The sequence below is a fragment of the Alligator mississippiensis genome, chromosome 5 (assembly GCF_030867095.1).
Source record: "Alligator mississippiensis isolate rAllMis1 chromosome 5, rAllMis1, whole genome shotgun sequence".
Taxonomy (NCBI): domain Eukaryota; kingdom Metazoa; phylum Chordata; order Crocodylia; family Alligatoridae; genus Alligator; species Alligator mississippiensis.
In genome coordinates, this window is record NC_081828.1 from 7,597,184 (window position 1) to 7,623,417 (window position 26,234).

At 41.6% G+C, this 26,234-nt stretch overlaps 1 protein-coding gene across 9 annotated transcripts in view; it reads left to right on the forward strand.

The window, feature by feature from the left end:
- ELAVL4 (ELAV like RNA binding protein 4) overlaps positions 1-26,234 on the forward strand; it is a 111,883-nt gene that overhangs the window by 67,816 nt on the left and 17,833 nt on the right. For all 9 annotated transcript variants that reach the window (XM_019479308.2, XM_059727820.1, XM_019479306.2 and 6 more), the window contains one exon: positions 23,335-23,438. In XM_019479308.2, the coding sequence (XP_019334853.1) occupies positions 23,335-23,438 (104 nt within the window). The remainder of the gene's footprint in view (positions 1-23,334; positions 23,439-26,234) is intronic.

Sequence of the window (26,234 nt, forward strand, 5' to 3'; positions counted from 1 at the left end):
GCGCTAGTAGTTAGGGCAAGAAACCAAACTGGTTTTCAGACCGACAAATTTGCGAGTGGGTTTAAGATATGGTTGCATTAGGTAGCTGCGGACTGGATCAACGACCCAGGAGATCCCTTCCACTTCTTTTGTTCCACAGTTTGGCCATCGTTTCTCCATGTCCTAGAGTACTGGGTGTTTTCTTCCATGGGTACAGGAGCTTTGTAAGAACTCTTTCCATCCTGGACTTTTGGGGTGACTATCACAAAGATCCTGAGATCTGTTGGGAGTCTACGTCCCCAGCAATTCTTCTCTTCTGAATCCCCCATCAAGTCTCTTGACAGCCCCTGAGCCTGCTCTTCAAAATTCACATGCTCAAGCCCTTCTCCGTCCTCCAGGATGATAGGATTTCATCAAGTGAATCTGACCTGACAAAGGACACCGTTTCTGGTGGCCAACGTAGACCCTTTCCATCTTCATCTCAAGCAAAATTATAGTTGCAGTACTGTGACAGGGTTCTCCCTTGAGCATGTTCATAGTTGTTGCACTGAGGTCTTTCCAGGCACAAATCCTTTCCAACAACTTGGCCATTGGAAATTTCAGAGGTAAAAGCCCCGTGCTCGCATATTCCAGACCTTCCGGTCAGAGGTTTATTTGCTCACTGTCTCCAAGTTTAAGAGGAATTGGAGCTTCGAGGCTTGTTATGTCTCTGTGTACAAGCAGATGAGAAGGGATTTGGACCTGTTCTTTTAACACTTTCTCTTAAACCTGCACAGCTCCCATCCCCCCGGTTCAGCCATGCCATGATTCACCTGCTAGCACTCTTTCTGTTGCCCTCTGTGATCCGTGCAACCAGCTTCTCCTTAGTCACACACACAATCCTACTTTCCCTGAGTGGGGTACTATAATATCCCATCAAAATCATTTAAGATGAGTCCTATCTGCTTTTCTTTTTGGCTGTTCTGTGTCTGGGGATATCCTGGACTTTCAAAATGTCCAGAACCTTGTCTGGATGTGCTGGGGGGGGTCTCTTTCCTTCACCACCATTGCTTGTTTCTGTAACTGGAGATGCCAAACTTTTGGGGTCCCTTTTAGCTGATGAGGAGAGTTGAGCGGAGAGACAAAGCACCCCATTCCTTGAGCTTAGCTCTTCAGGCATGGAAATTCATTTTTCACCCTTTCATTTTTGCGTTTGAACAGACCTGCTTCCCCACTCTTTAGTGGGACACAGTACTCATTTTCTAAGTGCTCAGGGATCCCCCATTTGCTCTCTGGGAAGTCCACTTGATGGTGTTATCTCATGGTTTCAGTTTCACAATAGGGGAATGTGTAGATCATGGCAAGAATATGGAGTTTTTTTATTACATATATGCCTGTATGCTTGCTGACATGGGTTCAGAAAGTTTGTTAGTAGTTTGTTTTCCGGGCTACTGCAAAGACAGATGGGTGATGAGTTGTATCGGCAAACAGAGTGGCAACAGGATCCGCAGCTCTGTTTTACTAAAAGGATCACTACTTCCTGGGGCGTGAAGGCTGACACACCTGTTCCCAAGGTGTATAAATGTCTCCACGTGCAATTTTGAAGCTTCATCAGCTGAATCTGAGGATACCTCCTGTGCTCGCAGGTTTTGAAAGCAGCAAAAGGCAACAGGCCTTTCTCCTTGGGTCGCAGTTTGCTACATCTGAGGGTTATCTTGACCGTTTCTGCTGGCAGGCATGAAAAGGGCACAAAACAATTGTTCCCTGATATGTCCTTTTTTTTTCCTAATTCTTTTCCATCACTATCATTTCCAATTATCCATCTCTATTTTCTATTCGCTCTATTTCTCTATTTTTTTTCTTGCTTCATCTGGAAGCCTTTCATTCTTTTAAAAAAAAAAAAAAATCCATTTTTCTTGCTTCCTGGTAGGTTGGAACCATAACGACAAATTTGCTTGATTATCCCTATTGGTAGTGATTGACTTCAGTGAAACTACTAATGTGCGATTAGGCTGACCTGAGATGGATAGATGAATGGATGAATAGGGTATCTAGAGGTAGCTATAGATATAGATAGATAGAGGTATCTATATCTATACATATCTGTAGATATCTATATACATATCTGTAGATATCAATAGATAGATTATCTATCTATCTATCTATCTATCTATCTATCTATCTAATATATGTGTGTGTGTGGATGCATAGGATTTGTAAGGTGTCACCTGTTTAATATTGCTAAAGGGAACATCTTTGCAAAGCCACGTGGCTGTATGCTGAGTCTTGCATCTTTTCTGTTTTGGCCAGCCGTTGAATGTAGCTTTTAACCAGACCATCCAGGCATGACGGGTGTATACAGAAGTCCTCCATGCATATTGTACAGTGCTCTTAAACATGGCAAAAATGCAGTTTTTAGTGAGGTGGCAGCCCAGTTCCAAGCATCTGGTCCTCAGCCATGCAGGATCTCAGGGTGAGTGTGTGCGTCTCACCTGCAATGTGTCCCCCCGTCGCTGAGAGCGGGCACCATATCTGCCCCAAGGCTGTGCATCGGCCCGTCTGGCCTGATCACTGCTGTCTCAGTTAGCTGGTGGGAACAGGGTGGGTTGCTGTCTTTTGCAGACTTGGCTAGTACTCCCCGGCTACTCCGGTGGTGCTGGAGAGCACTAACAAAGCCCATTTGGGATGCTGGCATTATTGCCAGAAACTTGGCCTGCGTACAGAAATTATTTAAAGTGCTGTAGGCTACTAAAGTGCTATAAAATACAGTGCTTCAAATGTAATACTTCATTTAAAGTGCTGTCCCCATTTTTAAAGTGCTGTAAAGCTGTGTGCTTCTGTTATGTCACAGCAATAAAGCACTTGAAATGGTGAAAAAAGCAACTTCTGTACATACCCAGTATTGTTAATAGTCACATTTGTGACATTAGAAGGAAAAGGAATTGCTCTGCTATCTCGCATATGAAAGGGAATAAGTTTGTCATTCTGAGTCTTGAAGCAATGGGGGTTTTTTTGTGGGGACGGGTTGTTCATTTGGGGAGGAGGGTTGTTTTTTGTTCCTTGCTTTGTTCTTTTGCCCAAATTCTCCTCTCCTTTGCTGAGGTTTTAAATACACTTGCTGAAAGTATCATGTTGAAACTTGTATTTTAGACAAAGAGGGAATGACTGTGAATTGGTTGGCTTGGACTTCACAGGATTATTAATACATTTCAGTGAAAGAACTGGCTAGTATGTGTGCACAATGAGGTGGCAACATTTCTCTGGTGTAGTGCATTACCCTTTTCTTCCAAAAGACAGTATATAAAAGAATATTATAAATAGTAGAATATTAATCGTTAGAAAAAGCCCAGGTGTTCCAGATGTCGAAACTAGCCTCTTGGTTCAGATTTCATGCAGGTTGTAGAAGGACTTCTGTTTTAAAGCTTTAACAAGACAGAATTTGTCCCATAGACTCACTGTAGTCTACACATTTGTGGATAATGAGATTTTATAAGTAAAGTTATTTTGGAATAGGTGTGAGAGAGAGTCTCCTCTCCCTTTAGTGTCTTTGCAGATGCCATGTAAAGCAAGCTACATAGATGAAACTACTACAGATGAACCTTCCTGGATTTCAGCGTGCAGTTTTTATGGATGTCTCAGTTGATCAGATTAAAATGCTGCAGATACAGGTTGTGTGGTTAATATTAGATTTTGTATTCCGGTCTGTAATATGTGATTTTCCTCTGTGTATTGGAAAAACTGGTTAATAGAGCTCATAAGAGAGTTTAATTAGTAGGCTGTTTGCGAGGCAGAGTAGGTATTCTGAGTCATTGTTCAAAATTACTGTGAAATTTCTCGGTATTGGATTGTTTTTTCCGCTTCTTGTTGTTAACAGGATGTTTGGGTGCAGAGTGCATCGCCTAAATGTTGCTGAATACAATCATGTAATGACAAAAGTACCAGTTTTTTAATTAGCAGTCAACCCAGTTTCGAACAGTGCTCTTGCAATACGTTGCTACATCCTGCATATTGTTGCTCCACCCTCTTCTCTGGCTCCATCCTCACTTATTTCAGACCTAGCATATTGCTGCCCCAGACTCGACCTAAAATACCTCTTGGTTTGAGGCCTCACTAAGGTTTCACCTTTCTGTTCTGGCTGCCATTCTTCTGCCACTTCTTAACCGTTTCCCGTGTGGGATGGGGTATACTCGTGGTCTTCCAGCAACAAGGAACAAAATCCCTCCTTTAAACCAGACTGCATGTGTTTTGCCAAAGCAGTGTTTCCTCTCAACTCTGCTGATACCGTTTCCGGATCCGCCTTCAGGGGGTTTCCAATGACAGAGCATGCATCACTCCCTGGGCTTTGTTTGTTCTTCTGCTCTTCTCTTTTCTCTTGTATAGCGCATTTAACTACTTGGTGTCATTGGGGTTTTGTAAACTTTGGACAACCGTCCGCACGTACTATAGCAGGGGCGGGCAATTATTTTGGGCAGAGGGCCGCTTACTGAGTTTCAGCAAGCCATCGAGGCCCGCATGACAGGCAACCGGGGGCAGATTTATATCAATTTTCCAAATTTTTAGGGGCCCCGCGGACCGGATAAAATGGCCTGGTGGGCCACATTTTGCCCACCCCTGCACTATAGTGACTTAGGAGCCAAAGTATAATTTGCAAACGGGATTTGGACTTTTAAATGGCGATGTCACTTTTTGTTATGAAAATGGTGCTTTTTTGACAATTCTTATCCCATGTACAATATGGTATAAGCATCTGTAAAGTTATACACTGAATTAATTAGTCATTCACACAAGACAGCCATTGAAAATTTAGCATCGAGCTTACCTTTTTATGCTGCCTCCAGTTTTAGCTCTGTTTTAATTGGTGCGGTAATAAATCCATCACTGAGGCTTTAGTCACCCCTCAACCTAACCAAAGTCAAGTAGTTTGAAAAATCCTGTACTGGGGTCATCTTTGGGACCTTGGCTGAAGAGGAGCTGTCTCCCGTGATGAAGGTTGGACCACTTGCTACCTGAGACTGTCACAGCTTAACAGTTCTTGCTGTGAGACAGTTTTTCTCTTGAAATTCAGACTATATTATTTTTTCCCTTCCTTAATTTCACTTCTTTTCTCATGGTTACACCTACAGATGTCACACTAAATAATTCCTCTCTCTTTGGTGTTTATACATTTCAAATATTTGTAGGCTTCTCTCCCTCCTTTTAGTCATCACTTAGCCAAGCTACAGCACATTTTAATATTTAAATGTTGAGCTCGTTTAATCTTGCCTTATAAATCATTCTCTAGCCCCCAGATCAGATCTGTTCTTTGAAATTTGTCTTCAGTTTGTCACTATCTTTCTGATGTCCAGAATTTAATGCCTTATTATTCTAGATGCAGCTGATCCCGAGCTGCAGAGAAATGCTATTACCTCTCCATTATATGCCATTCTGCTTTTGAAGGGGATGGGAAGCCGGGGTAACAACACACTGCAAACTTCTGACAGAGGTTGTCTTCTTTTCCCTTCCATATTCCTGATCTTTTCTTTCATCAATATGTATGTATGTGTTTGGAAGCATTTGCCCCACGTGTATTCATTGTCCTCAGTGTGGTGATTATTGTTTTATTTTTATCCATATTTTAAATCGCTGTGTTGTTTTGTCTTTTCTTCTATATTAGATTCACTACTGGTCTTAATTCATGGGGATCTCTTCCTCCATTCATGTCTGTCTCTAGATCAGTGGATTTTTGTGGTCGGTTATAACATAATTCTGTTCAGACTTGAAAAAATGAGTCTTAATCTGTACAGGCAGTCCTCAACTTACAACGTTTCGAGTTACAACGTTTCACACTTACAACATTTATAAATTGACACCTGGTTTCAACTTTCTGACGTCAGTTTTGATTTTACAATGCTCGATCTGATGCGATGCCACGCCAACGAAAAAGTTCACTGCATAGCCCGTCTCCCTGAAGAACATCTGTTCAAACTTCCTTGGACACTTGCTTTAAGAGAGCAGATGAGACTCCAGAAAAACCGGCAGCCGAGACTCCTGAGAAGACTCCAGCCAAGAGCCCTCCAAAAAGTCCAGCCAACAGCCCTTCAAAAGGTCCAGCAAAGTCACCTCAAAGAAGTCCTTCCAAATCAATATGATTGTTATTTACAATATAAATACATTAATGCTGCTATATTAGTCATGTATAATTAATTGAGTACAAAATTCTGGGGTATTTTTGGTGAAAATAGGGTATCGGGCTCTAGTTCAGGAACCAATCCCCCATTTATAGCATTGTTTCCTTTGGGAAAATCGGTTCTGAGTTGCAGCGTTTTGACTCAAGGTGTGGTTTTCAGGAACCAATTGTCATAAGTCCGAGGACTGCCTGTACCATTCCAGTGGACTCCATGCTTCTTGAAGGAAAGTAGGGAAGAAAAGAAGATAAAGGACAGCAAAATAAACACAAAGTAGGGGAAAAAGTAGGTGCTCTCAAGAATTGGATTTGAGATTCTCTAATATACATCATCCCTTTGCAGCCTGCTATATAAGTACAACCTATGAGGAGTTTTCTTGTCATCTGCCATTGTGTAAGACAGTGGTTCTCAACCTTTTTAGCCCTCCATAACTTTTCTGAATTTTGCAGAACTCTGATTGAGAATCACTGAGCTACAGTCTAAAGTCGGGAAAGACATGGGAGTGTGCCTTAATGCTGAAGAAGTTAAGAACCATTGCTCTAGTCTAGCTGGTGCCAGGTAAGGGCAGTGGGAACAGGACATAGCCCTGCTGTGCCCTTCCCTTTCACTGTCTGCCCCCTCCCTGCCCTTCGACTGTACCCAAGGGGGCAAGGGCAGTCCCCTCCACTGAGGCTACTCCTGCAGGGTCTCGCATGCCAGCGATCACCCCTGCATCCTGTCTCTCTGGTCCACTCCACTCTTTTCATGGATGAGTTAGGCAAATTACAGCTCTGACCCGGCATCCGCCTGCCCACAGCATTGTGCTGTTAGGAGCATGGGAGCAGCGGGCACAGGAGGAACTGGGGGCAAAAGAGGGCAGCCCCAACAGCTATAGCTGAGCCAAGCACTGGGCACCAGACTCTGGAAGGAGAGCATTTGCCTTTGCACACAAGGGCCAGGTGGCATTGCACCCAAGGGTGTCATGGGACCCCAGCTGAGAATCCCTGGTCAAGGATCATGGACACTATGTGCATGTGCGATGGAAAATGGACAGGAAAAAACTTCAAAGGGGACTGAAGGAACAATAAAGTTTAACCGCATCCTTTTTTTTCATATTTAATCCCTCCACCCAATAATAATATTTAACTCCAGTTAAATATTGGCACAATAATTCTTATTTGCAGACTGGTAGGCATTGTAATAAGAAAAAAAATCTTCATAATCAGCTAATTCATCTGACCCCAGCACTCTTTCCTGCCCAGGGCAGGGGGTTGGACTCGATGACCCGCTGAGGTCCCTTCCGACCCAAACATCTATGAATCTATAACTCTGCCTTATCATTCAGATACAGCAATCCTGGCGCTTCGTTTTCACTAGTGTGCCATGCAAAGGGACAACTTCAGGCCCGCTTGGAAGCCTCTTTTAAAAAGGAGCCTTGATGTAAATTAGAATCCAGGCTGATGACTGCAGATTCGAGCTAGTTGGAAAATAAAAAGGGCTTTTCTTTTTGCAGTGAAAAGCCCCAATTTTTTCCATGAAAAATGAAAAAGTAAAAATAGTTTGGCTGGAAACAGGAATGGCTTGCTTGGGACGTGCTGTCTCAGTGCCCACGGGAGTCACAGTGCTTTGCGCTCCCACTGGGTTTCTGGCTATATTGCCTGGCTAGCCAGCATCACTGTCTCCTTGCTGGATGAGGGGGAGGCCATGTGTCTCCAAAGAGGAAACCAGGGCCAGCGAGCAGAATGGGGCACAGTGGTGGCATATCCACACTGAAACGTTTCAGTGAAAGTCTGCTGGCCCTGCAGGCTTTGGTTTTTCAATTAAAAATTTAAATTTTCCACTGAAAGCAGATGCTCATTTCATAAAAATTTCATTTATTTGAAAACCCAGATTAAGTAAAAATAAATGTTGATGAAAAACTTTCTGACTGGCTGCACTTCAAATGGATCAAAATAGCAACACGGAAAAACAAGGGAAGCAAAGTCCTCATTTTGGAAAGTAAGTTGTTTGCAAGCTCTCTCCAGCCGAGCTCCATTGTGAAATGGGGGATGGTCCAATTCTTGGGTTGACCCTTATGGAGACAGGTTTAGGTCTCTGTCCAGCTAGTGACTGGCACTGTGTGGTGCTGGGCAAGTCGTCGTATCCGTGTGCCTCAGTTTCCCATCTGTGAAATGATGCCTTTTTTCAGAGGGTTTTGGGAAAAGAAAACACATTAAAAATATTGGAGTGCTTGCATAGTATGGTAACGGGGCAGTGTAAATACCGTAGAAGGATAGGCTTGGTCCTGAGTACGTTCACTTCTCATGGTCGTCGTTCTCATAATTGAAAGCTGTGTCCAGAATATTTCTAGTCTCGTTAATGCGGTAATCGCAGTTACCTTGGCTCTGAAAGTGCCATTCAGCATACATCTAAGAGTAAAGTTTACTTCAGACAATATGTAGAATAGAAAACCCAGATGCTGGTCATTAGAAAATCTAGCATGCTACCTGTGGAAGTAGGAGTATGTGGAGTTGGTGTAGTCGGAGGTTTTCTAAAGGATGGTGTTCTGAAGTGGTTGCATATCTCTCAGAGCTGCATTTCACCCAGGGAATGAGCCAGTGCATTATAGTTATACTTACTAGTTGAGATTTCCAAAAGCTGAGAGACCTTGTGAAAGTTGTGCCCATTTTGCATGCTGCGTTGCTTGGTATCTTGGGATTCTTTTGAATGAAAAGCCTGATTTTTCAGAGATGGAGAAATGCCTTCAATTAACATCTGAATTCAGTCGGCGCTGCTACTGTGTCAGTGTGTCTGCAGATAAAGCAAATAAACTCTTACCTAACTAAAGCAGCTTGACACAAATGGGAAGGAAGACAAAGGTAACATTATTCTCATCTTCTCTGGCATAGCTTGCTCAAGCCGCATGTTTGCTAACTAGTGCAGATATGAACGGATGCTTATATTTTTAGCTTCTTTTCCGTGACTGCCATATTCAGGCCCTTGTTGTTCACTGCCAGCTGGAGACTCAACGTCTCTTGTTTCATAGATTTCAGAGACATTAGGGGCTGGAAGCAACATTGTGAAGTCATCGGGTCCAGCTCCCCACTATAGGCAGGAAGTCTGCTGGGGTCAAATGATCCCGGCAAGATAAGCATCTGAAGATAGGATTGTTTTTGAGGCTTTGGGCAAATTTTTTCCCTCCCAAGTTTTCACGGAGAGAATAGTTTAAGATTGTACATAGCATTTTGTTGGAAACATTGGGGATCTGGGGTTTTTCAAATGCAAAGCAGTGCATGTTGTGAAGAAAGTGGGCTTTGCTAGAGGATAGCGTTGGATTTATGATGGTCCTTAGCTCCCGAGGGTTCTGTTGTCTCTGCCACCCAAAAACCTTGTTCCTCTTGTACAGACAAGCTTTATCAGATTTTCTCTGGCATTACTAGACTGTAGGTACTGCTAGAAATTCACCTTCGGTGAGATTTCCTATGGGAACATCTAACCTTTGCCATTCTGAGTGCAGGGCTTCAGTGCCTTTAGGGGAAGAATTTTCTAAGGGAACTCATCCTTTCTGAGCAAGGTTTTATGTCAGCATGTGCATTTTACTGAAGCTTCAACCAGATCCAGTCTGAATCATGATATCTGAGTTTTTCCTCCTTATGTGTTGCAATAGGTATATATGTAAAATATATATATATATATATATATATTTGATCACCAACTATTAAGATAGCTTTATATGGAAGGCAGTAAGTATCTTTGTTTGACTCCAGAAGCTGGCATCCCTGTCCTATAAGACCCTTCCATTTCTAGTTTTATAAGACATTCATTACTAGCATCTGCTTTTTAACTAGGAACAAGTAGTTCTCTATAACTGTAGGCTGGCTGTAGCTTAAAAGTGAAGGTTCAGCATTTCTTGGATGCTGGAAAGGTGCTTGCCTCTTATTTAATTAAGACGTGCAGTTGTTCCTGTCATTCAGAGACACACTGCATCTTGTGGGAAGAATCTCAGTATTAAAGGGGCCTAAGATGCATTGACTGTCTAGCATTTTATATCTATAAATTCAAAGCATTTTTTGTACCCCGTGACAATTAGGCCCAGCCTGCTTCCCGTTGTGATTGGAGATACCCAGCCACTTAAAAATGACTCTCACACTGGAGCATAGTTATTGCATCAGTAGCATTGGACTTATTTTCCATGACCTGTGTTCTTTCCAAAGATGTCTTTAAACACCTGCCAATCAGAAATACTTCTGTTTCTGTCAAGGACCCAACTTTCCCCTGTCTGTCTCTCTCTGTTCCTCGCCCCCCCTCCCCTCCCCCCCCCCGGTTTGATAATGAGCCTGCCAATTTCATTTTTAATTTTTTGCCAAATTTCAGCCAAAGTGACAACTGGACTGCAGTATAAAAAGGGTCTCCCTCTTAAACAAGGTTTCAGTAAGCAGCATCTGTCCTAAAAAGTTCAGGAGTTCTGAAACATCTCGCATTTGTTTTAAATAACCGGTAGGGTTGAGAGCCATTACATGAGAAATCTACAGCAAAAGATACACGACTTTCACATTGATTATGTTGGGTCGCAACAGCACGTCTTACCTTTAGGCGTTCGGTTTTGGCAGAGGGTCAGCCAGGCAGCTCTGTGCCCGGGACAGTGCTGGCTACTGCCATGCCAGCTGCCCCCCAAGTGTGGCACACGGGGCCGCTACCCTGATCACTCCCCTCTGTTATGCTACTTGGATTTAGGGAGATGCTGTGTGTAGCTTGTATTTTCTCACTGTTTTTCTTTGCAATTAGTAAGTATGGCATCAGGGGTTTCTGCTCTTTTAAAGGGATGAAAAGGTAAACAGCGTAGATGACTTGTCATGTTGTGATAAGACACCAAAATAAGGAGCAGCTCTACGCAAGTCAAGTGTTGGAAAAGGAAGTGGCTTTACCTATGTGGGATTTTTTCTTTCTGTGCAAAGATTATTCTTAATTAAAATTTGGGAACTCTTTGTGTATAGATACCAACAGGGAGAATCCTCAGATGATAATTAGGCTTGGCGGGATCCGCTTTTTATCGGTAAATGTTAATAAACGTTGATTTTTACCTCTCACTCACAGGCCAATGAAAAATATTACTGTCGTTAATAAGTGACATTTATAGAAAGGGGATGTAAAAAAAGAAAAAGATGGCTGATGGTGTGTTTGACAGAGGGAGCAGTCCTACAGAGCCGTGCTGACTGTAGTTTGGACCACAACTCCCAGAAACCCCAGGGGATTGGGAACAAAGGAAGAGGGAGCTACGGGCAAGCAGAGCCGGGACTGATGGCAGCTCTGCTGCTCACCTGGAGGAAATCCTAAAGTAATTATGCTTGTTGCAGCGGGTGGTCAAACTGCACTATAATAATAGTATACTGTCATTAATAAATTGTCTTCCCTCCACACCCCTATGTCTGCCCCTCCCTACAAACTTTGTGCAGTTTAAAATTTAAATAGACAAAAAATTAAATAAATGCTTAAAAATAAACATCAATATTATCCATCGAAATGATTAAAAAATAAAAACTGAATTCTGCCAAGCCTAATTATGAATGAATGGGCTAACAGGGTTTCCTCCCCTTTTGGTGGGTAAAGCCACTCATGGAGGCTCTGTGAACAATGAGCCATCGCTCATCAAATTGTATTAGCTTATTGTAAAATCACCTATCCGGTCAAACAGGCTGACCGCGAGACTTCCATCAGCTAACATCAAACTGATGACTCGTGTTTCTGAAGCTGTTGACCATGAGTCTAAACACTGCTACCTGTGTTTGTGTGTGCAAATGTTGGGGGGTTTTGCCCCTAAAGCAGAAGAAAGTGGAAGATCAAATGGCCACCTCTTTTAAATAGTTTTTCAGAGGGATATTCATTTTTTCCAGGTGAACTTGCAAGATTTTTTTTCTGGCACTGTGTGTATTTCTTCCTTGATTGCTAGTGAATTTGGAATTAAAATGTTTAATTCTTTCCATAAATTTCTTCTCAAGTGCCTGGCATGAAGCTATTGGCTATTGAAGCTTAAAGAGATTCCACTCCTAGGACTATCATTAGGAGGCCTTCGTTGTTCACTGCTAAGTGGTTGCCTACATTAAAATCTACCGAGGAGGTCTTAATTTCCCTTGGACTGACTCTATTTCTCCCCATGGTTTTCCTCCCTTTTTTAAGTAGCTGAAGTTGGTTTCCTTTTTTTGGATACTGTTTGCCAGATAAAAAATATGAAGAACCTTGACGGCTCCTCTGTTTGTATTTGAACACATCTGCCTCTATAGTAGGAGGCATAACTTGTACTGGAACCCCTACTGCAGACTGTTTCATCTAAATTAAGGTCACCTTTGCCTTCCCCTGCTTCAAGAATGTGTTAAATCCTCCGAAAAATGACTGAGGCATCTAAGGGAGAGGCCTTGAAGCATAGTTATATAAAAAAATAAAGCCTCAAATATGATCTGGACTCTTATATTTCCAGGTTTTTTTGAATGGGGATGATGAGAATCCTTTCCTGTGTCCCACCACCTAGTAATACAAAATATAAAAGGCAATAAAACATTTTTGAGCTCCTTTTTAAGCAGGTTGAGAAGGCCATTTGAATTTATTTGAGCTTTATTTATTTATTATTGAGCAGTCAATAGATTGTGCAGCAGAAAACTTGCTCTTGCTGATTTGTAAGTGAAAATTGTTAAGCAAGTATGGTGCAAAGAGAGAAATTCTTCCCATCTTTCCCTAAGCTTGTCCACCGTTCTTGGATGAGTTTCCACTAGGAGACTTGAGATCTGATCAGCAGCTGCTGAGGACCACACCAGTGGCACGTGCCATATTTGAGAAGCTTCCAAAACGGAAATAGTCATTGAGGATCTTTGGATTCTCAGGTTGGATCTGTTACCATCATCTTAAGACTGGATTATTGTGGTTACACTATCATGTCTAGGAGTGCTTATCATGAACCAGGCCCTTGCTGTATTTGGCCTACCAGATAAACACTGAACAAAAAGCCACCCTCTGCTCCAAGAGCTTGCAATTTTCTGTTCGACAGGATCCAACGGTTGGATATAGATAGACAGATGGGGAGCTCAAAGAACCAGTGCGGCATTAAGCAGCATGACCAGAAGTGGTATCAGTATGCAAACATCCTAACTTCTCCAGTCTTTTGTAGGTGTCATGGCAGAGGGGAGTTTATACTGAGGTCGCTTTGCAGATATGTTGAGTGCTTCTCCCAACTATGGGAGAAAGGACAAAATTAGTTGTTTGAAAGTTTAACAAGTGCGTATGGAGGTTTAGCCTCATTTTTACTGGTAGAGAAGCAGTTTGAACTTCAATTGGCTACAGATTCTTCCACAAAGATGAATTTGCCACAGGTGGAAGGAGCGTGGTTTTGAGCTAGGAAACCTGGGGAGCTGACAAAGTGCAGCGTTTTGCCTGTAGGTCTCTCTCGAACTCAGTCCAGGTCACACGCGACTGAATGTTGTTACCCTCTGATTGCTATTTGGTAACTGATTTGTAGGGACCTACCGAATTCACGGTGGAAGTAGTGTGTGCTGCGGCACCTTTAATCATGCATGTTCCCCTGCATGCATCTTGCCCCTTGCGCCAACCCTTTGCTGCTGATTAGCAGAGGATCCCGCCGCTCCCTCCTGATCAGCGGGGAATATAAAACCATGGTTTTAAACATGGTGCTATTTCTGCCTCCCCGCCAGACAGGGCCATCTGGGGCCTCTCAGCCAGTCAGTGGTGGGAGGCAAAATCAGCACCATATTTAAAACCACAGTTTTCGCCTCCTTACTGATCAGGAGTAAGCTGCAAGCAAGGCCCCTCCACCAATCAGCAGGGGCGCCTGCAAGATTAAAGGAGCCACGGCGCACCCCATGTCCGCCATGAATTTGATAGGTCCCTAATGGTATCAAATTAGTTGTCTTAGTCCAGTTGCTGAAAGAGAGAGGCCTGCACTGCAAAAATGGCACCAATCTGACTGATGCCGTTTGGCATTCGTGTTATCAATCTCAGGAGAGCGGCCAAACATTTTAATTAGCTTTTCACATATAGAAGCGGGCGAAGTGTGATGAAGTGACAGTGTAGGGAAACTTGTATTGCCGCTACCAGGCTAGCCCTGTTTTTGTAAATAGCTAAAGGGTCCAATCTCCAATGAAAACAACACTTTTCTCTGGTGCACGATTCATTTTATGGAAAAAAAAAAGCAGCCTAGCCTAGATTTTTGGCCTTGTCTTAAGGCTGCTCATAGATTGTCCGAAGAAAATACAAGGGTTTTTTTTCAATAGGGCATGCAGAAATATGAAAGGGTCAGATGCTTTTTCCCTTTTCTTTTGGGGGAATGATGGCACTGGAAACCATTAGGAGAACAAGCAGCAGGAATGGTAAATTTATACATTCATACGTTACGAAGACAGAGGGAACCCTTAGGATGCTCTTGTCTGACCTCCTGCACAAATGCAAGCAATAATACTTCCCTGCTTGGCCTTTTCTTTTTTTTTTCTTCTTTTGTAATTAAAACATCCAAAACAATTTTTGATTGAAAAAGTGGAGAACATTTAGGAAGATGTTCCAAGTCCATTACAATTGTCAGCGTTAAAAATCTGCTTTCTCATCTGAATTTTGTCTTGCTTCAGCTTCTAACAGTTGGATCATGTTATCCCTTTTGACGAGGTACAAACATTCAAAAAGCCTGCGGCAAACTTGACCTCTAAGTTGCACGGTTTGCTGTTAGCGGCATCGTTTGGATCAGTGGATGAGTAGTGAACAGAACGCACCGTTGCCCTTTGGCGGGGGGACAAGTCTTAGACTGGATTCTGCCATTTTTAAACCAGTCTGTGTATCAAACTTCTGTTATGGGTATAGACCAGTTTCCAGTCGCTTATACCAGTAGAAGTGTAACATCTGAACTTGGCCCTTTGTCTGGTAGATTAAAGAGCCCAAAGTATCAAAGTTTTACAGATTGAGCTCCTGGAATTTTCCACTTTTAAGGCATGTTTTCCAGTCCTTCTTGTGACTCTTCTGAACCATTTTTTGCTTATTTTTATCTTTCTTGAATTGTAGATATCAGAATTGGACACCATAGCGGTTGCACCAGTGCCAAATTCAGAGAGAACATGATCATCTTGCTTCCCATTTGGCATTCCCCTGTTTATATAGTTTAGGATTATTTTAGTCTCCTAGCCCACATCACCCTACGTTGTTTGCTCAGTGACATTACAATTTTACATTTGGGCTGTACTAAAGCACAGGTTGCTTTCTTGGACCTGGATGGCCAGTTCATTATTAGCTATGCTTCCAAATTTTGGGCCTGTATGGTCTTTATCAGTGTTGATTTTAAGTTCTCTTCCATTCCTCGATAAAAATGGTAAATAGGTCAGGGCCAAGAACTGCTTCCTCTGGGAACACGTATCTATTTGATGATTCCCTCTTTGCAATTCCTATTTGAGTTGTCAGCCATTTGTTAATCTGTTTAATCTGTCATGATACTTTTTTACTGTTCTAGTTTCTGAATCAACCTGTTCTGCAGCGTGCAGTCAGATGTTTTACAGAAGTGTTAGGATGTCAGCACCATTACCTTTATAAACCAAACTCACAATCTTATTAATAAAAAGAGGAGGTTTGTTTCATTTGCTCTGTTATCCATCAACATAAATGTTGATTCACACTGATCATGTTCCCAGCCTTTAATCCTTTATCAGTCAAGTCCTATATCATCTCTTCCATTGTGTCCAAGTGGAATCAGTTAGATTGGTGCTATTCTTGCAGTGCAGGCAAATAGTAGTACGTTTCAGGCTGACAGGGCCTATAATTATCTGAAGCATCCTGTCAGATCTTTTTAAATATTAACACAGTAACTTACTCCCAAAAATCAGTTTAACCAACTCTTCTGAAACTCTTGGGTCCATGTTATCTGGGGCTGGCCACCCAAAAGATGTTCAAAAAGAACTTCAGCAGCTATTTAACATCCTCCTTCATTATTGTTCTGTTTGATCAATAAAAACTCCAGCCTTTTTCTAAATACAGAAGATGAATATAGTGCACAGCTCCCTTTCTGTATTATTATTGTTACTGTTGTTATTGTTATTGATTGTTCTGCCGTTTACATCTACCATCTGACCAAGCACCATTGTTGGGATCTTTCCTGTTTCTAATATACTTAGAAAACTGTAGAAAAATAGGGCTGAAAGAGCCCTCGAGAATTCATGCAGTCCACCTGTGTTGGTCTGATGTGTATTCATTACTAGCAATTGCCATTCTGCTTCTTTGGAGGGGGTACACATACATGCTTATAACGCATCTACTAGAATACAAGATGACCCTGAATATAAGACGACCCCCCCCCCTCAATAATTAGGTTCTGTATATGGAACATTTATACATTTGTTATAATTTTCCAGGTATAGCATCTAATTCTTGGAGGTTTGTCCTGAATTTGTAAAACTCCCACTTCTACAGCAGGGAAAATAAATCGGGGGCTGGGGGTGGGTGGGAGGGGCTTCACGTGGCCCCCTTACCCTCTGCTTCCCCCTCCCAACTTTTTCCCCTTGCAGCCCCTTCCCCACTCCTTACTAGCAGACCCTGCTCTCCCTGAGCACATGGAAATGAGGGGCAAATTTGAAAACATGGACTTTGAAATAAACATCCCTATAGTAATTTGCCTAGACTTAGTTCATCCAGAAATTATACATTTTACCTTTTTTAGAACTGCCACCTGTTTTACCACAGGTACTCCATAAACACTTTTAAGCAGCACTTTTGCACCTACTTATATATGGTACAAACTACCTATGCATGATATTAGTCCGAAGCCTAAAGGTTCATTATTTACCATAGTGCGCTGGGCAAGGCCCTGCCAGAGTTAACAGCATTTCAAGCCACGATGACCCCATAGCTCAGCACTACACAGTATGTGTTTATGTGTGTATACTCCAGATGCCCCCCTCCTCTGCTAAAGGATCATTGTGCTAATTAGCCCCTGATCATGACTGGAACCGAGTGTTCTTGTCACAAGTTCTGGGATCCTCTAAAAGTGTATATGCAGATAACACACAGGGCAACCTGGTCTGGCTGTACTTCATGGAGGGATGGACCACACTAATCATATGTGCCGTGCTAAGAGAGAGGCTGAGAAAAGGGATTCTGGGTGAACTGTCTAGGGCCCTGGTTGGTGATGTTTGCTAGACACTCAAGGCTGATGAAGAAACAGGAATCATTGGATATGAGAAAATAAGGCACAGCTTAGCTCTGGGAGTGAAGAGGAAATAGAAATGTATTCAGTGTAGTGGCTCACCATGACTTGAGAAAGTTGACCCTGAACACAGTGGACACTACCATATAACTTATTCAGATGGGCTGCACTAACCTATCCTTGTGGTAAGTTCCCATCAGTTTGTTTGCCAGTTATGGGCCATATGTTTTATAGTCATGCTCCGTGCTGGCTGTATTTAATCAACTTCATAGTTGGTTTCCATTACTGAGTACTTGCTGCTTTTGGCAGGAGTTTAATGATTGAATGATGGACAGTGTATTTAATGAGAATTCCTTGTATGCATTTATAAGATGAGAAGCTTTTTTCTCCCATGCTGATTGAGGTGTGGGGGGAACCTCATCTTATATTCAAGTAAATATGCTTTATATATATAAAAATGTTTTTCGGGGTTTTTTTAAAGGTGTGCGTGCGTGTATTAATACCTCATTTCGGTTCCCCTCTAAACCAGGTTAGATATTACCATGTTTGACCCTTTTTTTTTTTTTCCAACTGTGACTTTATATTTTTTTCACCTTTGTGAAACTAGCCCTTTTAAAGCCCTTAGGGCATTTATACATGTGCTCTGGGAGTGCGGGCGGAGGGGGGGAAACACTTTAATTAGAGTGGCTCCAAGAGCTGCTCCAATTAAAGCACCTGGAGCGTCTTGTGTGTCAGTGTCCCCCTGCTTAAAAATGGTGGCAGGGGCACTTTATCTAAAGCTCGCTCTGCAAGCATCAGATAAAGCGCCCTTACCACTATTTTTAAGTGCAGGGATGCTGATACACAAGATGCTGGAGGCTCCTGGGGCGTGAGTATTACCATACTCCAGCAAACTTGATTCATCTGGATTAATCAGGTCTGCTCCGAAGCACTGTAATTACAGTGTGTTGGAGCAACCTCACTGCTTCTGTATAGGCACCGAGAGAGAGAGAGAGAGAGTGTGTGTGTGTGATTTATTTGGATTTTGTGGCCAGGTCTTAATTACTTAGTTTAGCTACATCTGCCTACGGTTCCTCTTCACCTGTGCAAATGAACTTTAATGTAGAGTCCCCCAATATTGCTAGTATTAGAAAGTAGTAGTAGTTTTATAAAGATCTAGAAACATCCCTTGCTGTACAACCATATCTAACCTTAGTGTAGAGTGAACTAGTAAATTCCAAACCACAGAAAATATTTATAATTTAAGGCCCTGTTCCTATGAAATGCAGCATACAAATAGACATCTGTGCCTTTGCAGAGAGGCCCATTTAAAAGGTCCAGGTGCATGCTAGGAAATGGTATCCTTTTTGCTACATGCAATAAAAATACATGATCCAAAAATGAAAATTCATATTAGAACAATTTCTTCTTCCCCCTTCCTCCTTGCCATCTACCAGTGACAGTTTTTTAGTTCGCTCTAATTTCTGCTTTTGGTTTATTGTGAAACTGACGGCTCTTGAGAATAATTTGAAAGGAGTATTTTTAGCTTGATATATCATTCTTTGTTCGTTAGCTGTAAATATTTAGTGCACTAATAGTGTATGATGTCTGCCAGCAATCTCATGACTAACTCACTTTTCACAGAATTATTTTTCTGGGTTTATCTTCCTTTTGCACCTTTAACCAAAATATTCTCTTTTTCTAGAGACATTATAAAGGCACTTTTTCTATTTTACGTATGTAAGTAAGTTTTTGATATGTAGGTTATATTTAAAAAATATACAAAACAAAGCCCAAAAAATTCTGAAACTGTTCTGTTGACCAATAATGATTTTTCCCCCTTCAGCATTATTCGTATAAATGTAAAGCAAGTGGCAGAGTGTAGCCACAGAAATTTGCTAATGGAAACAACTGCACCAAAATTGCTGTGGGCGGTATTGAGGGCTGATATATTTTTATGATAAATTTTATAGTTTTTCCTAACTCCCTAGAACTCAGTTTCCAGAATTTTAATTAGGCCAGCTTTGACCTTCCTATTCCTAATAAATCATAGGGAGATAGTACAATTTAGTAATAAATAGACTTGGTATAAAATCACAACCAGTAATTTGGGAATAATAATATTATAATTTTATTAATAGTTTTGTACTAATATCAGTATGTTCTTCTGGAGCATATGTTAATATGAGCATGTAGTGTCTTCACTTGTGAAATCAGTTCTGCACACAGGATTTTAGTAACCATTTAATTGTTGCCTTTGAGCCCAATTTTGCAAACATGCACAGAAGTCGTTGCACTTCTGGACAGACTCCTTCCACCTTTGAGTAAACATCTACCGTCAATATCATTTTATTTTAATTTTTTGGTATAGAGGGTCATAGGTGGTCAGATCAAAGATGCTTCTACAGTATTACTGAAGAAACTGGAGAAAGAGTGGGTGACCTCTTATGAAACCCTTGTGCTATTTTCCTCTTAAATCAGCTGTCTTCTATCATCCTTTCACTTCCCAGGAGTTTTTTTTATCTGTAGTCTCTTCCTGGCAAATGCATTTACATAAGAGAAATGAAACTGTTCCTGTGAATGACTCTGCAGAGTCAGGGCCTAAAACTCATTTTACTCTGTTTTTTAAAAGACAAATGGCTCCTCTTCTGGGAAGACCTGGATTCACTTCCAAGCTCTGCCAAATGCTTCCTGTTTAACACTTGGGGCTGGGTTTCATTCCATTTTTCTATGTCTAAGTATGGTCTTATTCTGCCCTGCCCAGGTCCCTAGAAAACCATTAATATAAGGCATGGACAAATGTTCACTTGAAGAGGTGTCAAAGGGGGATGGGGAGCTGCTGTTTCAGCTACATAGCAGCTGTGCTGTGCTCTAACCACTAGATGCGCAGAAACCTGTAGCAAACCACTGCAAGTGAATGTGCATGCCCATAAAAGGGTCAATGTGCCCTTGCTGCTTTGGGACTTAGTCTTAAGGGCCAGCTACAGACGTTACACTTTTATCAGTATGAGTGATCAGAAACTAGTCCATACCTGTAAGATAACAGAAGTTCAGCACACAGAAACTGGTTTAAAAATGGCAGAACCAGGTCTAAGATTTGCCACCCCCCCCCCCCATAAGGTGAATGTGTGTTCTCCACTTACAGAAGATCACGTAACTTAGATCTGTTCTGCCTCAGGCTTTTTGAATGTCTGTACCTAGCCATAATGAAGATGAAGACACATGAACCCTTTTTTGCGGGGAGGTGGGATCCTCTGGTGAAATGGAATGGGATTGTACACGGACACGGAGATGTCTGATAGGGCGAATGGGCCCTTATCTTTCCGTGCTTCAGGTCCACATCTGTAAAATAAGGTAATGCACCTTCCCTGATTCACAGAAGTATTGAGGATCAAATGCATTACAGATTGTGGAGTCTTAAATACAGCTGTATCAGGGGCCATGTCACGTACGTTAACCAGATAAAAAACCAGCGGGGAAGGCTGCTACAAAGAACATTTGTTACGCTATTTATGCTCTAGCTCTTTGCTCAATCTAATGTGTATTGTCTTTTGGTTAATGCTAGCTAACTTGAATTGGAAATTTTTTTGCTGTTGTTGAGATGAATTTAGCCATTCAGGTAGAACGGGTGTATTTTTGTGTCCTGTACTGGTCGAGTTAAGCCAGTGGAATGGAAGTGCTCCCCGAGCGTATTTTAATGCTAAAAGAGCAGGTTCTTCTCTGTAATAAAGCCATAGATTTCATGGATTTCTAGGGTCGGAAGAGACCCCCTGCTCTGGGCAGGAAAGCGCTGGGGTCAACCGACCCCAGCCAGGTGCTTGTCTAATCTCCTCTCGAACTCCTCCAAGGTAGGGGAAAGCACCACCTCCCTTGGAAGCCCATTCCATATTTTGGCAACCCTCACCATAAGTAATTTCTTCCTGATGTCCAATCTAAATCTGCTCTCCTTCATTTTATGGCCATTGTTTCTAGTAACCCTGAAGGGCACCCTGGTAAAAAGAGTATCCCCTGTTCCCTGCTGACCCCCCCCCCCCCCCGGATGAGTTTGTAGACAGCCACAAGATCCCCTCTCAGCCTTTTCTTGCGATGAGATTCAGGTCCATCGGTCTGTCTTCATAGGGTCTTACCTGCAGGCCCTCAACCCTACGAGGAGCCCTTCTCTGAACCTTTTCAAGGTTATCCACGTCCCTCTTGAAGTTCAGCACCCAAAACTGGACGCCGTACTCCGGTTGCGGCCTCACCAATGCCGCGTAGAGGGGAAGTATCACCTCCTTAGACCTGCTCGTGATGCACCTACTAATGCAAGAGAGAGCACGGTTAGCCTTACTTATTACCTCATCACATTGGCGACTTGTGTTCATTTTTGCGTCGACTATGACTCTGAGATCCCTTTCCACTGCTCCATAGAATACATGAGCTTTTGCAAGTGTTTTGAAGATATAATCTATTTTGGGTTTTAAAAATACGGAGCACCTTGATCGGATTGGCTGAGACAGAGACGTTCCGTTATTTATTGGATTATAGAACACAATTATTTCTTGTTTGAGACCCTGATTTGGGGAGGGCAGGGATGGGGGCACCTCCTGCGCACAAAGGCTTAGTTAAACGGTCTGTGTTCACAGGAGATGGATGAGCTAGGATCTGCATATCACGCTGAAGGATGGTTCCTCCTACATAGGAGCCACCATGACCTCCCCTTTCTCTGTCTACAGGAGTGAAGGAAGGGGTTGGGTAGCCACTTCTGCACTGGACAGGTAGAGCCCCTAGTGTGCAGTTTTTACAGCTGTCCTTGCCTAGACCTCTCATGACTTTTCTTCCTTTATCTCCTGCTGAATCACACCGACTCCTTTGTATATCAGACCCCCACGAGCAGGTAGGATTGAGCCTAAGAAAATATTTTCCAAATAAGTTGTACACGTATGTGAGCCCAGGAAGTGGAATCCTGAAAGCTGTTTGGAGTTTATTTTTTACATTTCCTTATCTGTAATCATGTCTACTTCTGCTTTTACATGCTTCGAAAATGTGCACGCTTTCAGCAAACAGGTTTAAAACAAAGCGGCCCTGCAGTAATTGCATTTTCAAATAACCAAAAGAACTTTGCTTGAGCACAAGTGGCAAAAAATGTGGACGCCTGAATGCAAAACGTGCTTCTGCGTTGCATATCCTGCATGTTTTCGAATCGGGGTGCGAACGAAGCGGAGGAAATAGCTAGGTTTTTTTGATACAACTTTTGGTTCGGTTATCCCAGTCGGTTGCAGACATGCGCTTTCCCTGCTGCATGTGTATACCTATCGTGCTAATAATAGTACATCGCTAGCACCGTATTACTAGACGGAGTTGTTAACCCGGTCTCCTCCTTCTACCACAAACATAAACACAGACATTACTAGTAAAACAGAAGCTGTTGAAACCATTTTGGCTGCCGAAATGGGCTCCTGCCACCAGCAGCAGTTGTGCCGTTTTCTTTGCTGACACGTACTAAAGAAAGCTTAATCTCATAAATTATCCAGCATGTGATGTTCTGTCATTTCTCGTCATGGCTGCATTACCGTGCTCAAGATAGTAACACCATATAGAACGTTTGAAGCTGATTTCACGATTGGCTAAGCTGCGTTTCTTTAAGGGGACTATTAATATGGGATGCTTCCTAACTTTCACAATATGACAACCTGATAGACTACTTGTAAACAGTGGCGTGATTTGAGCATTTCTTTTCCTTTCGGTTGAAATGGGAGCCTCGTTGCTTGTGCTGCTGATTCTTTAGTCACGTTTGCTCTGAACTCGGCATAAAACCATTAATCGTGTTTATGTAATTCTGCTGCTATCAACCCCTGGGTTACATGCTTTCCAGTTAACTCACTCTAGAACAGCCTTTTTTAGCCCTTTTTAAAGGTGTGAATGTTATAGTGACTTAATTTTAATGTTGGCTTTCACAGTAATGAGGACAGAATGGAGTGATGAAACACTGACAGCTTTTACTGTACATAGAGAGCCTAGGTGAAAGTGGTGAAGAAAATTTTGATCCCACACTTGGAAGTTGTTTATGTGCTGAAAAGATACTGAGTCCTTTTTTTTTTGTTTCTTATGTTTCAACAGGGCAGAGTTTAGGGTATGGATTTGTTAACTATATTGATCCAAAGGATGCAGAGAAAGCCATTAACACTTTAAATGGACTCAGACTCCAGACCAAAACCATAAAGGTAAGACAATACAAAGAGCCTTTTGCTAAATTTAGGAAGAGCAGATAGTAGTTGAGACCCCGTTTTTGGCAATCGCATCGCTATTTTAATCTCCAGTTAAATGGCAAAGCTAACTAGCTCTTGCTCAGAACAAAGGCAAGATATTTGGTAGATGGAATCTTTTTATTTCTTGCAAACTGCTGCTATTTTTATTTGCCAGGGAAAAATGACGTCTTAAAGCTTTGTAATGGGATTTGAAGTTAGGATAAAACAGTCATCCACTAGCGAGAACATTACCTGTAAAACAAAGGTGAAATACACACTATATATTCCTAAATGACCATTACACACCTTGTTTTGTGCTGATTGCAATTAATTTGGCATGGGATTGTCAAACACTTACTGCCATTTATAACAAACACGCTTCACCCCAGTTTAGACATGCCATTTTTCAACAAATGTGGTAGTCTTTCTCAAGCATTACTCTTCCAATTTCACTGCCCTATGTTTGATCCACTTACTTGAAACCGGGAACCTCAAAGGGACTAGAGAACAGGCTGCAGTCCCCCGGTTTGCCATGCTGATATGCCACAAGTTTCTACATGGTTACTTAGTGATCCTAAAAGCAAACTAATTTCTACACTGTCATATTTCTCACTGAATACTTGGTATGGATGGGTGTGATAAATATGCCACAAGAACATTCAGCCTTTCACAAAATGTTCTTTATCCGTACTTGGATAAAAAGGCAGTGTCAAAAGTATTAACAGACACACTCACGCACACCTGCGTAAAGCAGTTGAAAACCTTTTCATTATTTCGACCATTTTCTTAATTTTGCCCTATACTTTCATTTTTCAAACAAAAAGTTGTTCTGGACTGGGAAAATGCACGGACTTGGAAATTTTAATTGAAAAAGGAAGGACAACAAGAATTATTTCAACAGTTTCAATATTTCCTTTTCAAGCAGAGAAATTTGTTAAAACCATGCCTTTCCCACAGCATATTTTGGTTTCCATGAATTGTAGTGTTGCCTGGGGGAAAAAACAAATCATTGAAAACCAGCTGGGACAGCTGACCGGGAATTTTAGACAAGTAGCCTCTTGTTCTGTACGTTGACCTTTCAGAAAACAGATTTGGTTACATATAAAATTGAATTGTGGAAAATTCAGGTTGGAAGGGACTTCAGGAAATCATCTAGTCCATCCCCCAGCTCAAACCAGACCATGCCCGACTAGATCATCCCAGCCAAGGCTTTGTGTAGCTGGGTCTTAAAACTTCCAAGGATGGAGAGTCCACTACCTCTCTGGGTAACCTGTTCCAGTGCTTTACTACCTTCCTAGTGAGAGAGTTGTTTTTTCCCCCTAATATCCAACCTAAACTCCATTTGCTGCAACTTGAGACCATTTCTCCTTGTTCTGTTATCTGCCACCGCTGTGAAAATACTCTTTCCAAACTCATCTTGAGGGAACAGGACCATTCCGTATGTACATACTTATTCCCTGCACCAAAATGCTTACAAGGGGATTTTTGCAGTTAAGGTTTTTATGTATTTAATTTATCATGATGCATAATGTAAAGCAACAGCATCAACTCGTCTTATCAACTGCTACAGATTGCAACTATTAATGCTCAGACTCAGCAACTTATTCATTCCACTTTTAATAAAGTTGAGCTGCAAGTTGATCTCTCTCTAAACCTATCTTAATGGGACAATGGCAAGAGAAAATAGTACATTAATAATATTTTCTTACTTGTTTTTTTAACTAGTTAGGTTAGGCTCACGAGAATTTTAAAAATTGGAATTATTTTTTAACACTGTGCATTAACTTTTCTGTATACCATTCCATTTGGATACATTAGTTCAACTGTTTTTAGTAAATGTCCATGTTTAATCATTCGGGTTCTTGTGAGCTAGAACAGTAATATTTGTGTTTCTAGTGCACCTGAAGAACCTTTAATCAGAAAAGAAGATACCTTGCTAGTAATCATATTCTATTTTTTACTCCCATTTAATAAAATATTTTAACTTAAAATGATTCGCACCCATTTAACAAATTGTATCTTCAGCAGTAAAAGTTTGTTTTTACAGGTGCTTGGCCTACCAAATGTGTCTGAACATTTTGCTGCTGCTTTAATTTTTTAAAAATCTCTTTTAAAATGATATGGGTACAGAGAGTAGACTGGTTTTTGGTTTCTGTTATGCTTATAAATAACACATTGATGACTGATTGAAGATGTGAAATTCTTTTGGAATTTCAAAGACATTTAAAATTCAGTAGTAAACAAGGAAACAGGTCTACGATGTACAGATAGGAATTACATAACCCTTGCAGTGATTAGCAGGACATGTATAGTCTGCAAAACATATGTTTTTAAATAGGTATTTACACAGTCACCTAAATTAACCCGAGGGAGCCTCAGAGTTGAATTGCCAGGCTTTGTATACACAATAAAGTATAAGTGCTTAATGGGCAATTTGCACACAGCTTCGAATTGCATGTATTGCAAAGAAAAAGTGTGGCAAATTGTAAAATGGCATCTCATTAAACCACCCACCCTATCCCACATACCTTTGTGAATTTTTTCTTTAATTTATCATTTTACTGTATTTAATAATTCTCTTAAAACAGGTTCTTTTTAATGTGTTACACAATCTGGAGACTTCACAGCGTTCATCTTGTTAAGCTGTGGATTGTATGTTTTCAGCATCCATGCCAGTTCCCATGCTGGTTAAATACGCCGGAGGGATCTACCTGTGAATTGCATCTCGGCTTTCCGCTCTTGCAAAGCAGTCACAAATCAGAGTCAACCCAG